This window comes from Patella vulgata, chromosome 2 (assembly GCF_932274485.2).
Source record: "Patella vulgata chromosome 2, xgPatVulg1.2, whole genome shotgun sequence".
Lineage (NCBI taxonomy): Eukaryota > Metazoa > Mollusca > Gastropoda > Patellidae > Patella > Patella vulgata.
Genome location: NC_065880.2, coordinates 91,941,910 through 91,957,869, shown reverse-complemented (window position 1 = coordinate 91,957,869; position 15,960 = coordinate 91,941,910). Strand labels below are relative to the sequence as shown.

General features: G+C 38.0%; 1 protein-coding gene across 1 annotated transcript; it reads left to right on the top strand.

Annotated features, from left to right (window-relative positions):
• The first annotated feature begins 2,060 nt into the window (after positions 1-2,060).
• Positions 2,061-15,642, top strand: LOC126810074 (protein FAM227A). Its single transcript, XM_050535031.2, has 12 exons — positions 2,061-2,192; positions 4,421-4,588; positions 5,155-5,208; positions 6,001-6,074; positions 6,781-6,819; positions 8,448-8,561; positions 9,683-9,745; positions 10,623-10,763; positions 11,878-12,004; positions 12,778-12,882; positions 13,880-14,307; positions 14,992-15,642. Exons 1-12 carry the CDS (start codon positions 2,072-2,074, stop codon positions 15,313-15,315), a joined length of 1,758 nt encoding a protein of 585 aa, XP_050390988.2. The 5' UTR covers positions 2,061-2,071; the 3' UTR covers positions 15,316-15,642.
• The last annotated feature ends 318 nt before the right edge of the window (positions 15,643-15,960 follow it).

The window sequence follows — 15,960 nt, the reverse complement described above, 5'->3', positions numbered from 1 at the left end:
AATCTCATTCAGAGAGAGAGAGAGAGAGAAGGACAAACATTATAATAATAGACAGTTACATTCAAACAATCTCAGAGAGAGAGAACGAGAGAGAGAAATGGACTAGGTCATTTCAGGACTAACATATGGTTCAACTTTTTTTCAATAATTCACGTGTGCGTAGAGGTCTTTAGCAGTGATGAACTTTCTCGTCTAACACTGGGATCGAACATGGGGCATCCACACTAGTGATCCAATGTCTTACTCACTGAGCCACCACAGTGAAAAAGATGGAATTCACTCCAAGTTGAACTTTTTGTGTCTTTATAAATCTTCAAATATTGCTTTAAAACTCATCTTTTCAAGATTAATTACAAAAAACTGACAAAAAACTTACAGTCAACGAACTTTAGTATTACAGTGTTTTATACACTATGAGCAAGCTGAGTGTAATACTCAACATTATGAAAAAATGACATGAAATGTGGTTTAACGTCCTACTGTTCTGCTCCGACTCACCTAATGAAGAAGGGCATACACCATACAGTGTGCTATGAGGGAAATTTTTCCTGGGCAGCGGCACTATGGTCTATTCTTATATCGAATTCCAACTGCCAAGGGATCTTTTACGTGCATGCCAATGTATACAAGGGACCTCTGTTTTTCGTCCCATCTGAATGACTAGACAACTGTCCTTTTCAGGTCTTCCTTCCTACCCCACTGACAAGGGGAAACGTCGGAAAATCCTGATGAACTTTCTCGGGCCAAGGCATGGATCAAACACCCGACCTCCAGGCTAGCCAGCCAGCGTCTTAACCACTTGGCCACCGTGAAATGGTATTATGACCAAGAATCAGAGTTTTTTTTTCTTAAAAATTCCTCATATGACATTCTGAAACTTTCATTACGTTAACCCGAAACCTTAATTACAATACCGAAAGACATCCAGTGAGCAGGAAGGCAATCGACCTAAACAGACCTATGGCTGGAAACTCACAATACTACTGAATTTCAAAATCTTAAATGCTTACTTTTATAGCAGTTGGAGATTCTGTTCGACGTTGAACACTATCAGGACGAATTAATTTACTAAATGTAGGCCATGGTGAAGAATGTTCATATTTTGTGTGACTGTGAAATAATTCATAACCACATTCTGCGCAGACATAAATTCCTGAAAACAGAAAAAAAAACATATTCATTACATCAACACATCAGCCAGATGATGGTCCCAGATGTCATGTGTAAAGCAGAGAGAGAAATGGGGTTTGCAACACCCACTCGACACAAACTAGGTCATTTTGGGACTAACATATGGTTCAATTTTATTTCAATAATTTGCTTGCATATGGGGTCTTTAGCAGTGGCAGGAAACCGTAGTACCCAGACAGAAAAAAAACCGACAAGCTGCAAGACAGAAGAAAACCGACGAGGTTGCCAGACAGAAAAAACTAACACCACGAGGTTGCAATTATTAAGACAGCTAGGCAGTAGGCGATCAACCCTACAATTGTCATATGCAAACTAGTTGGGAATTGAACCCATGTGATCTAAAAGCTCATGAAAAGTAAAGCTCATTATTAAAATACAAGCTTCTGCAGGTTGATCTACTTTCGGTTTTCTGTCAGAGTTCTGGAGACATGACTTGACAGTTTTCAATCCCAGTGCCAATAAAGTTTTATAAGTTTTATTTCACTGGGTTCTGCGCAAACAAGACATACACAATATACCTGTTTCAAAATGGTCTCTATAATGTTCACCAGATGTCCACGAACAGAAAGACATTTTGTGATATTTATTAAAATATTTTTAGACACCAAAAATAACTTGTTTATGTAAGAAACGTCAACAATTAGTACAGCATGCACCGGGTTTGTACGAAAATTATACAGACTTGGCTCAGTATGGCAAATTTTGTTACTTTTAGTATTTTACGATTTGAGGCATTTGATTCAATTAAGAGTTATTTTTGGATCATTTTCATACATTTGTATTTGATATTATTGGAAAATAATTATGAAACAAATCCAAGAATCACATATACGAAAATCAAAATTATAGCTTTGTAGATTCGTAACTGAGGTAAACAAAGATGGCGGACATAAATCGAGCTGGAACGCCTATGGATGTTTGTGATGAGGGTTTAACAGAAACGCAAGGCTCCATAAATCAAAGAAAAAGAGAATTACAAGAGAAACAACGGACTCGATCACGTATCCCTTTTATTTTTAATTTCTGGGGTCGATTTCTTTGTTTTTTGTGGTTGGAAAATACATCCGCCATCCGGTGCTCGATCATCGGCTCTGCACTGACTCGAGCAATCTCAATCCCTCCCAGACCCTTTAATAAAGCCCCTTTCAGAAATTGCACACTGCCAATGACATATGATCTATCCCCAATTTTTGGGAGGCATAAATAATTGCAAGCACAACTTTATGATTTATAGTTACACACCTGTCTCCTAGAAGTCATGGCGTGGGGGGTGGATTGGTCGAATGGTGATAACACATGCTCGCTGTATCATGTCATAGGGTCTGTCATTGAGTAAACTGGTGTGGTTTCAATTCCTCGGTTGTACATGACAAGGAGTAGGGTTGCCTGTCCAACCTTGTGGGTTTTCTCTGGGTCCTCCGGTTTCCTCCCACTTCTAAAGACCTGTTGTGATTTTGCCCTGTATAATACAGATGTCCGTCAGGATAACCAACACTACTTTCACCTATCCACGGAGTCTCGTGCTACCAGCGGGATTTAACCTATATATTGCTGTTTTGCCGTAGCAGCGGCTCAGATTATGTTTAGACTCAAAATAGGTAACATTGTTAGTTTATGCGGATGCCTTACATGCCAAGCGGGGCTTGGATAATATACACTCGACACTACAGACCTATACGCGCATGCAGATTATAAATAATAAAATTGAACCATGTGTTAGTCCCAAAATGACCTAGTTTGTGTCTAAATTGTATGATTAATTTTATTATTTTCATTGACGTCAAAAATATGTGATGTCATTGATTAGACAGATTATAGAAATATTTCTATGAGACGCGTAATCTAGCTTGGGGGAGATTTAGGAAGTTGACATGGGCATTGCCAGTTTTTCGCAGTGTATCCAGTTCCGGTCTGAATTTTTTTTAAACCAACAGTCTTTGAGTGACAGTTTCAGTTACGCTCCTGTGTTACCGGAAAAGTGCTGTGCCCAAGCATTGCACTTCGTCTGAAGCTTTAGAGCTTCGCTCTATATAAAGGCAAAGACCAAGCATTTTGATTGAACTTGTCAGCATTACAACTCAACTCTTGGACCTAATTGGTATGGGGGGTTGCTTGTCCAACCACGTGGGTTTTCTCCAGGTCCTCCAGTTTCCTCCCACTGCTAAAGACCCCTACGCGCAAGCGAATTATTGAAATAAAATTAAACCATATGTTAGTCCCGAAATGACCTAGTCTGTGTCGAGTGGACGTTAAACCCCATTTCTCTCTCTTTCTCTCTCCTAATTGGTATTACCATTTTTAATACCCCATGGTGCAGAGAGGTATATTTATTGTTCACATGTTATCTCTCTATGCCTCAAGCAGGTGCCAGTCGGTATATTCCACATGTTCTAGCTTACTCGAGGAACTGTCATTAAGCAGCAACAAAACTCACTGGAAAAAAAGCTGTCCAGTAAAACAGGTTTATCCAAAATCACATTTACCTAAACCTCCATTCCGGAGTTATCCCCCTTTTGCCAAAAACCTTGTGATCGTGATAGAGGCTATAGTTTTTAACAGTTTTCTTTCATGTTTGGTGGGAAGTATTTTAGTCATAAGAGGATGAAACCTATTGAAATCCAACGTTCTACACCTTTCCTTTCAGGAGTTATCCCCCTTTGCTAAAAAACCTTGTGAATCAAATAGATCTTTGATTTTTAACAGACTTCTTTCAAATTTGCTGGGAAGCATTGGGGTCATGAGAGAATGAAATCTATCAATATTAAGCGTTCTGCGACTTTTCTGAACATTCAAGTTGTCCTTTTGCATAAGCTGCAGTTGAAACAAAGCTTTGCATAGCTATCGTACACAAATTACTGCATCCAGAAATACTGATAACAATGGCCATTTTGGACCTATAATAACAAACAGACCCCTATTTCACAAAACATTCTCAGACTTAAGTTATGAATTTACACAAAATTGTTTGCCTTATTTTAACTAAAATATAGCCCTTTATAAAACTTTTGTTGTTTTAATGTATCAAATACATCAATAATAAACTATGTACAAATTTTTGTGTTTCTGAATCAAAGATATTTCTCATAAACAGTGATTGAAAGTTGAGTAAATTCTTAATTTAAGTCTGAGAATGCTTTGTGGAACCGGGGCCAGGTTATCTTTTGAACTAGTTTTCATCCAAATCATGAAGAATGTTCAAAAATGTATTTTCTTAACTGATGATTTAAAGCTTTCTTGATTGGGTCAATTGACGAAGTGAGTAGAAGAATAGGTAAATTAGATCGTCAATTACAGAAATATACCCAGTTAGTGTGTGAGAGTCGATTGTCAGATTACTCAGCAAGTCAAGATGAGATACCTGTTAGTTCACGAGATAGAGACAGATATATCAAGAAAGGTGAGTCATGATGTATGTTTAAAGATACATTATGGGAGATTCGGTAACGAGTTGGCAGTTCTCACTATAATAGTTAAAAACTAGATAATGTAAAGGCAATTTGGTGAAAATTTCATTCAAATTGATCCACTATGAACCGAGAAATAAGCGACTTTAATTCCCATAAGCCTCGGTCATCATTACTAAAGTCAGTACGATAAACAGCATACTCTCGATTATCCATTTAATCGTTTAATTGAGAAGGAAAGTTATGCAGTAAATCGGCTTACAATCCACTAAAGATCGCAGGCTAGCGCTGCCATCTAGAGTTGATTATGGCCTGGATAGGTTAATTAATGTCTAATTAATAATTTAGATAACATTTCAGGCCTAAAGAAAGACCTGCAATAGGCAGATTTAGCTCTTGCATAATGTATGTTTAAGTGCTCATCATCCCACAAATGTTTGAAATCCATGTGAATTCAATTGTTAAATTGTTATCACTGTAGAAATAATTAAACAAATGCAGTTAATGGTTCTTGGTACAAACTTTAAAGTGTATTTATGGTTGTTTTTTTTTTATTCAGAGAAAGAAAATAGAGAAGTTCTCAAGTTTGCTGGATATTACACACTTAAAACATGTAAGTTTAATATTTGTCTTGTATATATCTTACAGTGGGGGTGGGGGTGGATGGCTGAATGGTTAGCGTGTGCGCATTGTATCATACGGTCTGTCATTGAGTCAAGTGCCGTGGTTTCGATTCCCCGGTTGTACGTGACAAAGAGTAGTGTTGCCTGTCAAACCTCTTTGGTTTTCTCTGGGTCTTCCGGTTTCCTCTCACTGCTGGAAGGTTGGATGGCCGAATGGTTAGCACGTGCGTGCTGTATCATAAGACCTGTCATTGAGGTTGTACGTGACAAGGAGTAGGGTAGCCTGTCCAGCCTCGTGGGTTTTCTCCCTGTTTTCCGGTTTCCTCCCACTGATAAAGACCCCTACGCGCAAGCGAATTATTGAAATAAAATTAAACCACATGTTAGTCACGAAATGACCTAGTTTGTGTCGAGTGGACGTTAACTCTCTCTCTCTCTCCTCTCACTGCTAAAGACCCCTACGCGTAAGGACAAGAGAGCCCTCATCGAAATGTGGCCAGAAATAAACATCATCCAAGTAACATGCCAGTCAAACAAATGCTGCTTCAACAATTGACATGTAGTTTTATTTATTTTAATAAATAAATTTCCTATTTTATTTTGGCAGATAAACGTGAAAGTTCTGTTATATATGTATCGTGACTTTTTAAAATATCCTATATTTGTAATTGTAAAAGATCACCAAAAGGAGTACTGTTTAACCATGTGTCTTTATTTCAGCATTTGTAGATTACTTGAAAGGTGAATTATATTTTGTACCTTGTGTCGTGTCTTTATTTCAGCATTTGTACCTGGATTAAGTAACAGAGCGAAGAATATATCAAAGATCAGTATGAACCCCAGTAAAACCACACTTGTGAGTTTCTAACATCCTACTCAATTACAAATAGTTTTATAACAGGGACTAGTTATTTATCTAACGTTTTGTCAGTGGTAGATGCAGGATATTTGTTGCCTACTCATTTGGATGGGACCGAAAAAAATGAAATGAAATGAAATGGAGTTTAACGTCCTGCTGTTCTAATCAAGATGGGCTTACACCATACATATTGCTATGAGGAAAATTTGCCCTGACAGGCTACTCTTATAACAGATTCCAACTGCCAAGAGTTTTTTTACGTGCACGCCAATGATAAGGGGAAACCATGGCAGAAAATCCTAACGACCTTTCTCGGTCAACACAGGGACCTAACAAGGGACCTCAAGGTTAGCCAGCCAATGTCTTGCTCACTGAGCCGCTGTGGCACCGAAAAAAAAAGGCCCCTATTGGCATTCACATTGAAATTTGATGAAGAGTAGGTCTGTCATTGAGTGAAGTGGAGTGGTTTCGATTCCCCGTTTGTACGTGACAGGTCGATTTTCTCCTGGTCCTACAGTTTCCTCCCGCTGCTAAAGACCCCTACATGCAAGCAAATTATTGAAATAACAATTGAACCATATGTTAGTCCTGAAATAATCTAGCTTGTGTCAAGTGGACCTTAAACTCCATCTCTCTCACACTTACCAGAGTTGCACAAAAATGGGACACACATAGATTTATTAATTTCATCTTTTATTTTCAGACAAAAAACAAAGATACTGGAAAGCCAAAATTTGTTGAGGTGAGTGAATTAATAAATAATAGAGATAAACCGATTAGCGATTAAAACATCAATATCGATCGGTGCACTTCCGTATTTGCCGATAATTGTCCATTTTTACAGAAGTTCTGTATTCCCAATCGCAGATTTATGAACTGGAACGAAAATTCGCTGCCATGAATCACAGACGTCTGTAACATGTAAAATATTTTAAAAATAAAACCAAACTATGACTAAGTATATGTCTAAAGTCTGTTATGTCCATGTTTGTAAGTGAGATCTCAAATAACTGGTCTGATCCCGATTTCTAACTCAGGGGCAAATAACTCATCTGAAACTGATTCTCTTTCAGTAGATATAATAATACCAAGGTCAGAAATGGATTGGAATTAAATAATTGGGGTCAAAGTTCACTACTCTAGATCCATCACCCAGTGGCAATTTTCGCTAGGTAGACAATCGAGTCTACAATTCTACAATGACTTTCTTAAAATTATCCACATGACCTTCTTTAAAGTAGCTAAGTCTCTAACTCAATATCATCAAAAATCTAGGACATTGAAAACACAAATTATTTGTCAATTTAAATCAACATTGGTCTTGTGATTCTTACAGGGAAAAGATGGGCTTCTGATATCCAATATTCAAGAAAAAAAAAACATTTTACCATTGGTACACGAATCGTGTACCATAATGCGTTTCAGCGCTATTTGGAACAAGGGACTCAAAGAACGCAGCTAGACATATTTCAAAAGTAATGTCAAATGGTGACGCTATATTCTTATCTGGAGACCATGCGCAATAAATATCATTGGTGTAGACTGGAATAACCAGATGCTAAAGATTGCCATTCAATTGAGACTTCTGGCATATTTCGCCGAACATAACAGATTAGAAATTACAGTAAAAACAGAAACAGTTGAATGTAAATCAGTTTCAGTTTATCAATATTCACATTACATTATTATATGTGTTGCGACCTTTTTGTGTCAATGTCTAGGTCCCAAATATTAGTGATTTAGCTCCTTTAACTTTAGACATTATACTTAGTCATAGTTTGATGTTATTTTTGAAATATTTTCCATGTTACAGACGCCTGTGCCATGAATAGGTTCTTGATTTCTTTTTTCCTCTTCTTTTATACGATGTGAAATATTGATATAACCCGGTTAATAATGGCGGCTGTGGCCATCTGTGAATTATAGATCCAAACAGATCTTATATGATGGTGGGATTTATATGATTTGAGAGTAATTTGACCCAGATTCAATAAACATTATAATTTATCTCTCAATAACGTTGCCTATGTATGTGTAAATTCTATTGTAAATGGTTCCCCCTTGTCAGTGATGCAGGATGGGGGGTCTGGCAAGTAACATTGTCTAGTCATTCGGATGGGATGAAAAAACGAGCTCGCGAGCACACATTGGCATGTACATAAAACCCCTTGACAGTTGGAATTCGATATAAGAGTAAGTCAAAGTGCTGCTGTCCAGGCAAAATTTCCCTCACAGCACACTGTATGGCGTATGCCCGTCTTCATTGGCCCAGTCGATACAAAACAGTAGGACGTTTAACCCCATTTCATTTTCATTTTGTCAGGGAATACATATTTTCAAGCCAAACACTTGGTATTGGTTTATTTTCAGTTACAACAATATCCAGGTTTTGATAAGTTAGAGTTAACTCCCCTACCTGCCGATATGGATGCTGTAGATATGTTATTAATCGTGTCACAAGCCACCATGGCTCTACATCGAAAGGTTCGTCTTTTAATCACACAAAAAATTATACATACATTATTTTGCATATTTAATCGTATTTAATCACGAGACGCTGAATCGCCATTTCATAATACTATTTTTTATGGTTTTTTGGGGAATATATTACTATTAGCTTTAGATCGAGATTCTTGTTAACGTCTGAATTTGGCTCTTAATCTTACATGTATCTTCAAAAAGTTTTCAGTGGAATTGATGTAGATGTTAGCAGAGATTGCCCAAATTTCAGTACAAGGAGTTGGGCCACCTGTCCAATCTCGTGGGTTTTCTTCAGGTCCTCTGGTTTCCTCCCACTGCTAAAGACCCTAACGTGCAAGCAAATTATTGAAAGAAAATTGAACCATATGTTGGTCCCAAAAAGTCCTAGTTTGTGTCAAGTGGATGTTGTGAAAAATGTCGACCATAGATATGTTTTGTCCGTCAATGTTACAGCACCCCTGAGAACACTTCCCGCCCCCCCCTCCCCCTCGTTGCCCTGAGCTAGTTACGGCCCTGTGGACATTAAACCCCATTTCTCTGTCTCTCTGTCAATGATTTTTTACTGGGATCATTATTCATTCAAAATAGCATCAGAATGATAGACTATAATAATTATCAACTATAAAAATCACCCTTTTAATAGGTGTTATTTGAGTAATTTAGTGTGTTTTTTTTGTAGTAGAGCAATTTTTACTAGAATTTGCCAGTGGAAATGTTTAAGGAATCCCTTGAAAACTTGACAAGGAGTAGGGTCGCCTGTCCAACCTCATGGGTTTTCTCTGGGTTCTCAACTTTCCTCCCATTGTTAAAGACCCCTACGAGCAAGCGAATTAATAATATAAAATTGAACCATATGTTAGTCCCGAAATGACCTAGTTTGTGTCGAGTGGATGTTAAATCCCATTTCTCTCTCTTTCTCTTCCATGCAAACTACTATATTATGAAAGTTGAATTTCTAAAAGGAATATCTGTCCAATTTTTTTATATTCCTCAGTCAGTAGACTGTTTCTCTTTGTTAACTCGACTGACAACAGATTAAATCATTAATTTTTCCTTCGAATTAAATCAATGATAATACACACATATCTTATTAATTAGATTTCTTTTTAATTTTTTAATTTCAGCCAAGGTATAAACCAGAATTCGAAAGATTATTTTATTCAAAGATGTCACAAGCCATTGTTCAGGTAAAATAAATTACTGGAGAATGTACCTGTTGGTCAATTTACAAACCATAAATAAGAACTGCAGACAAGTTTGAATTTATAGCTTTTGAAAATATATAATGAAATTGGGATGTAGCTAAAAATTGTAATATCTTGTTATCATATATTCTTTGGAAAATATATCTTATTAATCAAAAATAAACCAAATATTGGTAAGTCAAAATACTTGTAAGTCAAAATACTTGTAACTTGTAAGTTAAAATACTTGTAACTTGTAAGTCAAAATACTTGTAACTTGTAAGTCAAAATACTTGTAAGTCTAAATACTTGTTAGTCAAAATACTTGTAAGTCAAAATACATGTAAGTCATAATACTTGTAAGTCAATATACTTGTATGGCAAAATAGTGGTAAGTCAAACTTTGACATACTGTTAAGTCAAACTTTGACATACTGGTAAGTCAAACTTTGACATACTGGTAGTGGTAAGATAAAATTTGACACACTGGTAACCACTTGATTCTGGGGTGTTTTTCTACCATCCCCATAAAGATAGGATTCTCGTCGAAGCATTACAGAGTAGTAAATTCATAAATTGAATATCCATAAAACTATACCTGCTATAAATGTGAAACTTCAGTTGAAATTATTGGTCTACATTTAAAGAATTGTAAAATTATCATTATGTGAGTTACAGAATTCTTAATTTGGACTATCTGCAAACGATGTTGTCAACAAATTTCAGGATTTGAGGAAGTTAATTCCATATTATGTTTTAATTACAGGACATATTTTGCTGGTTTTTCTTGGAGAAGGGATGGGAGAGGGGGCATGGGGGACAGAATGAGGGTGAGTTGAGAGAGAGGAGGAATTTATTTCTCTATTATATTTCATTACAGGACATATTTTGGTGGTTTTTCTTGGAGAAGTTTCAGCCTGGTACCACAGCTCAACCTAAGTTATTTAATCGTATCGCCCATAATTACGTTAAACTCTTAGTTTACTGTAAAATAAAGGTCTATAAGGAAACGTTCTTCAAGGTAATTTACATTTTCTCTTAAACATTTTAATTTTGGGGACCATGGAGGATCAGTGAGTAAGATGCTGGCTCCAATGGGAGGTTCGGGGTTCGATCCAAGTGCGGGATCACGTGGCTAAGTGGGTAAGACGCTGGCTCACTAGCCTGGAGGTCGGGTGTTCGATCCCTGCATTGGCCGAGAAAGTTCATCTGGATTTTCTGGTTTGGTTTCCCCTTGTCAATGGTGCAAATTGGAGGGCCTGACAAGGACAGCTGTCTAGTCCTTCGGATGAGACGAAAAACCGAGGTCCCGTGTGTATATTGGAATGCACGTAAAATATCCCTTGGCAGTTGGAATTCGATTTAAGAGTTGGCCGTAGCGCCGCTGCCCGGGCAAAATTTCCCTCACAGCACACTGTATGGTGTATGCCTGTCTACATTAGCCCAGTTTTGGAGCAGAACAGTAGGACTTTAAACCCTATTCATTTCATTTCATTTTGATCCAAGTGTTGGTCAAGAAAGTTCACCAGGATTTTCCAGCTTCGTTTCCCATTGTCAGTGGTGTAGGATGGAAGGTCTGATAACAAACAGTGTCTAGTAGTTTGTATTGAACAAAAAACGATGTTCCCTTTCACACATTGACGTGCACGTAAAAGAACCCTTGACATTTTGATTTGTATAAAGAGTAGGCCGAAATGCTGCTGTCTGGGCAAAACCCCCCTCCATAGCACACTGCATGGTATATGCCAGTCTTCATTAGCCCAATTGATATTGAAAAAGTAGGACGTTAAATACATTTCATTTCAATTACTCTTGTGATATAATAAAATAATGAAATGGCGGGCATAAGGAGGTGTGACCGAGTGGTTAACACATGCGCGTTTCATCACAAGGTCTGTTATTGACTCTAGTAGCGTGGTTTCAATTCCCTTCTTGTGCGTGACAAGGAGTGGGTTTTCTCCGGGTTATCCGGTTTTCTTTCCACTGCTAAAGACCCCTACACGCAAATGAATTATTGAAATGAAATTGAACCATATGTTAGTCCTGAAATGACCTAGTTTGTGTCGAGTGGATGTTAAACCCCATCTCTCTCGCTCGCTATAATAAAATTGTTCCTGTGAATATTTATTTAACAGGATTATCCACTACTGATGGCACAAGCTGTTTATGTTTCGTTCTGTCATGCTTTTCCCGATTCTTATCGTCAATTTGGTGTGGATTTTAAAGATGAGTTGTTGATGTTAATTTCACAGTGGATGGCAGGTACGAATTTATAAAAAAATAATAGGAAAAAAGGCTATAGAAAAAATAAGGGTGTCTAGTCTTATGGATGGGACAAAAGAACTAGTATGTGGTTGTGACAGAACCCTTGACAGTTGGAAATTGAAGAAAGGTTGGTTGTAACTCTGCTGATTGACTAAAATTCTCCTATCTCACATTGAATATGTAACAATGATGGGATTTTGCTCGTATATTCCGGACATGTCCGACACTATTTTCCAAACGTCCTAAATTGTCCGACCAGGAATATGCCCAATCGGAGATAAATGTTAATCTAAAAAAACAAAATATTGGTGGTAGCAAGGCATTTAACTACTGTATTTCATTCCCATCTACAAGAACAAATAAACAGATTTAAATATACATGTACAACGATTTAAACATTTGATTTCATGTATTTATTTTGGGGGATGGGGCTGGATTTGATTTCAGTGTTGGCCGAGAAAGTCCTCTGGATTTTTCAATATGGTTTACCCTTGCCAATGGTGCTGGGTCTTGCCCGTGGTGCTGGGTCTTGCCCGTGGTGCTGGGTCTAGCCAGTGGTCCTGGGTCTTGCCAGTGGGGCTGGGTCTTGCCAATGGTGCTGGGTCTTGCCAATGGTGCTGGGTCTTGCCAATAGTGTTGGGTCTTGCCAGTGGTGCTGGGTCTTGCCAGTGGGGCAGGGTCTGGCGAGGAACAGCCTCTAGTTCTTTGTGTGGGTTGAAAAATCTAGGTTCTGATATAATGCATTTAGTTTATATTTTTTTATTTTTAAGGAGTTCGACCAGCCCCTAGAATGTGGACATCATGGAATTTTGATAAACTAGATCCACCTAACATCAAATCACGAGATGAGATACTACCTCAAAATAATAAAAAATGTAAATAACATTATTATATATCTGATATCTATTTTTTGGGGTATTTTTTTTTAAATATCTTTATTGAGATTTGTATCTTAATAGGGATTGGGGAACAGGCATAGTCTATATTAAACCCCTCTCCCTATCTGATATCTATACCATGTTAACCTCTCTAAATCTCATGGAGGTTGGATGGCTGAATGGTTAGCATGTGCACGTTTTATCATAAGGTCTGTCATTGAGTCAACTGGCATGGTTTCGATTCCCAAGTTTTTTGTTTCTGGATCAAATATATTTCTCATAAAGTGATTGAAAGTTGAGTAGATTCTGAAGTCTGAGAATGCTTTGTGAAACTGGAACCTGGAGTAATAATCATGGGTTCCACGTCGGCCATATCTGTCGGTCAAGACTGACGGCTAACACGATCTGACCCATCGGTCATTTTTCATCTCGGAAAAATAGCCTTTTTTTTCAAAACCCAATTTTCAAACATGGCTATGATTGACCCCCCCTCCCCCCTCCCCCCCCCCCCCATGTAACTATAAAACTATAAAATTGTGCGGCTAGTACAGAATAATGCGCACGTATAGAAGCCACATAACCTCATGATTGGTGTTATAGAGATGTAAACAGGGATAGCGCTGCCCCTCACCCTAACCCACAATCCTCAATCCTAACCCTCTTTACATCTTGTGACCTTGACGAAACCTGCAAGTGGCCTTAATATTTAGATCTGACTGAAAATCGGGGTTGACTTCAGCATGCATGTAAAAGAACCTTTAGGGCAAAAATCATTATCATTATCAAATCATTATTCATTATCAGGGCAAAAGTCATTATCATTATCAAATCATTATTCATTATCAGGGCAAAAGTCATTATCAGGGCAAAAGTCATTATCAGGGCAAAATTTCCATCTTGGCACACTCCATGGCGTATGCCCATCATGTAGGATTGGGTGGTCTTGTAAAATTAATAAACATGGAAATTATATTAAATTTTCTATCTTTTCCAGCATCCCCAGCATTAAACTTGGATTACCTTGATACACTGATGGCCAGACAGCTGAGTCACGGTGGCTCCGTCACGTCACTCAGTCAAGCAGGTTCTAAATCATCAATTTCATGGGGAACAAATAAAGTGATGGGTCGTAATCAACAGAATCGTTGTCATACGACAAATAACCAACACCCGCCGTCACCCAAGTGTCAATCACCGATATCGTCTGTAGATTTCACTATAGATGCCGTGGACAAGGCCCAGACATCACCAAGAAGACAAGGAATTCTGTTACAGAAGTCAAGTGGAGAACCACGGAAACTGGATCCTCTTACCCCGATACAAGAGATCACTTGTGAGGGTGAAGATATCTCAGAGAAAACTAAAATGTCCTACTTATCGTCGTCACTTAGTAAAGATCTTCTTAGTCGACATCAGTACGAGGTGAGATCAATTACCTACATCATCATCATCATCATCATCATCATCATCTCTCAAGGGGGGGGTGGATGGCCAAATGGTTAGCATGTGCGTGTTCTGTCATAATGTCTGTCATTGAGTCAACTGGCATGGTTTTGATTCCCCAGTTGTACGTGACAAGGAGTAGGGTCGCCTGTCTAAACTCGTGGGTTTTCTTCAGGTCCTCCAGTTTCCTTCCCACTGCTAAAGACCCCTACGCGCAAGCGAATTGTTGAAATAAAATTGAACCATGTGTTAGTCCCGTAATGACCTAGTTTGTGTCATTTGGATGTCAAACCCCATTTCTCTTTCTCTCAAGATATCTTCATGAACCTATTATTATTACTCTATTGCAAGCGAAAATATTATCCTTTGAAGGTTTGACAGGACGTGTGCAATAATTTCAACCACCGTACTCATTGTTCGAAGCTAGGTCTCGCTCCTCCATTATTAGCTTAAATCCAAATATGGCTGAACTGTTCTTATCTATTTAATATCGGAGAAATCCGATGCCATCGAGATTTATTATGGTGTGGATAAGTTAATTAATGTCTAATTAATAATTTAGATAACATTTCTGGCCTAAAGAAAGACCTGCAAAAGGCAGATTTAGCTTTTACATAATAATGTATCCTTAATTTTATTAATTTTATTTATTATTTATTTTAGTCTCATCCAGCATGTAAAGGTCCAGATTACATCAAGGCATCGTTTAATGTTTTTGGACAGAGCCCTCTGGTGGCACATTTTCTACGAATGAAGCAGTTATCTACAGTATCGGGCGTAAATGTTCGAGTTCAAAGAACTGAGTTGGAAAACCTACCATCATATCCTTGTCTACATAGCCTACATTATGGCATCATCTTTCACAACTTTTGGTTTCCCTTTTATTTTTTTGGGTGGAGTGGGTTGAATGGTCTAACACATGCGCTTTCGATCATAAGGTTTGTTATTGAGCCAGGAGCCATGGTGGCTAAGTGGGTAAGACGCTAGCTCGCTAGCCTGGGGGTCGGGTGTTCGATCCCTGCATTGGCCGAGAAAGTTCATCAGGACTTTCCGACGTGGTTTCCCCTTGTCAGTGGTCTAGGATGTAGGGCTGTCTAGTTGTTCAGAAGGGACCATGTAAACACTGGCGTGCATATAAAAGATCTCTTGGCAGTTGGAATTTGACATAAGAGTAGGCCATAGTGTTGCTGTCCGGGCAAAATTTCCCTCATCGCACACTGTATGGCGGATGCCTGTCTTCAGTAGCCCAGTTAAGGAACAGAACAGTAGGATGTTAAACCCCATTTCATTTTCATTTCTTTCTTATTAAGCCGAGTGCTGTGGTTTCAATCCAAAGCTTGAACCTTGTATGTATTTTGAAACCTTGTATGTATTTTGAATCCTCCCACTGCTAAAGACTCCTACACTTTCACAAATTATTTAGAAAAAATCTTCCATATCCGTCCCAAAATTTGAAACCTTAACAGACATACAGTAGATGAGCCAACGTACAGAGATGTCATCCATTCTTCTTTTAAAACAATTAAAAATATTGAACATAAATTCAAAGAGTAAGTGGGTTTCTATATTATATGATAAAAGCCCTTGCCTGTTGTTCAATTCAATTGAATAAAATATTGTTTAAACTAAAAT

Coding starts and splice junctions, on each gene's coding strand:
- LOC126810074 (XM_050535031.2), top strand. CDS start 2,072: ATGGCGGACATAAATCGAGCTGGAACGCCTATGGATGTTTGTGATGAG. Junction 10,764..11,877: donor ATAAGGAAACGTTCTTCAAG/GTAATTTACATT, acceptor TTTATTTAACAG/GATTATCCACTACTGATGGC. Junction 12,883..13,879: donor ACCTCAAAATAATAAAAAAT/GTAAATAACATT, acceptor TATCTTTTCCAG/CATCCCCAGCATTAAACTTG.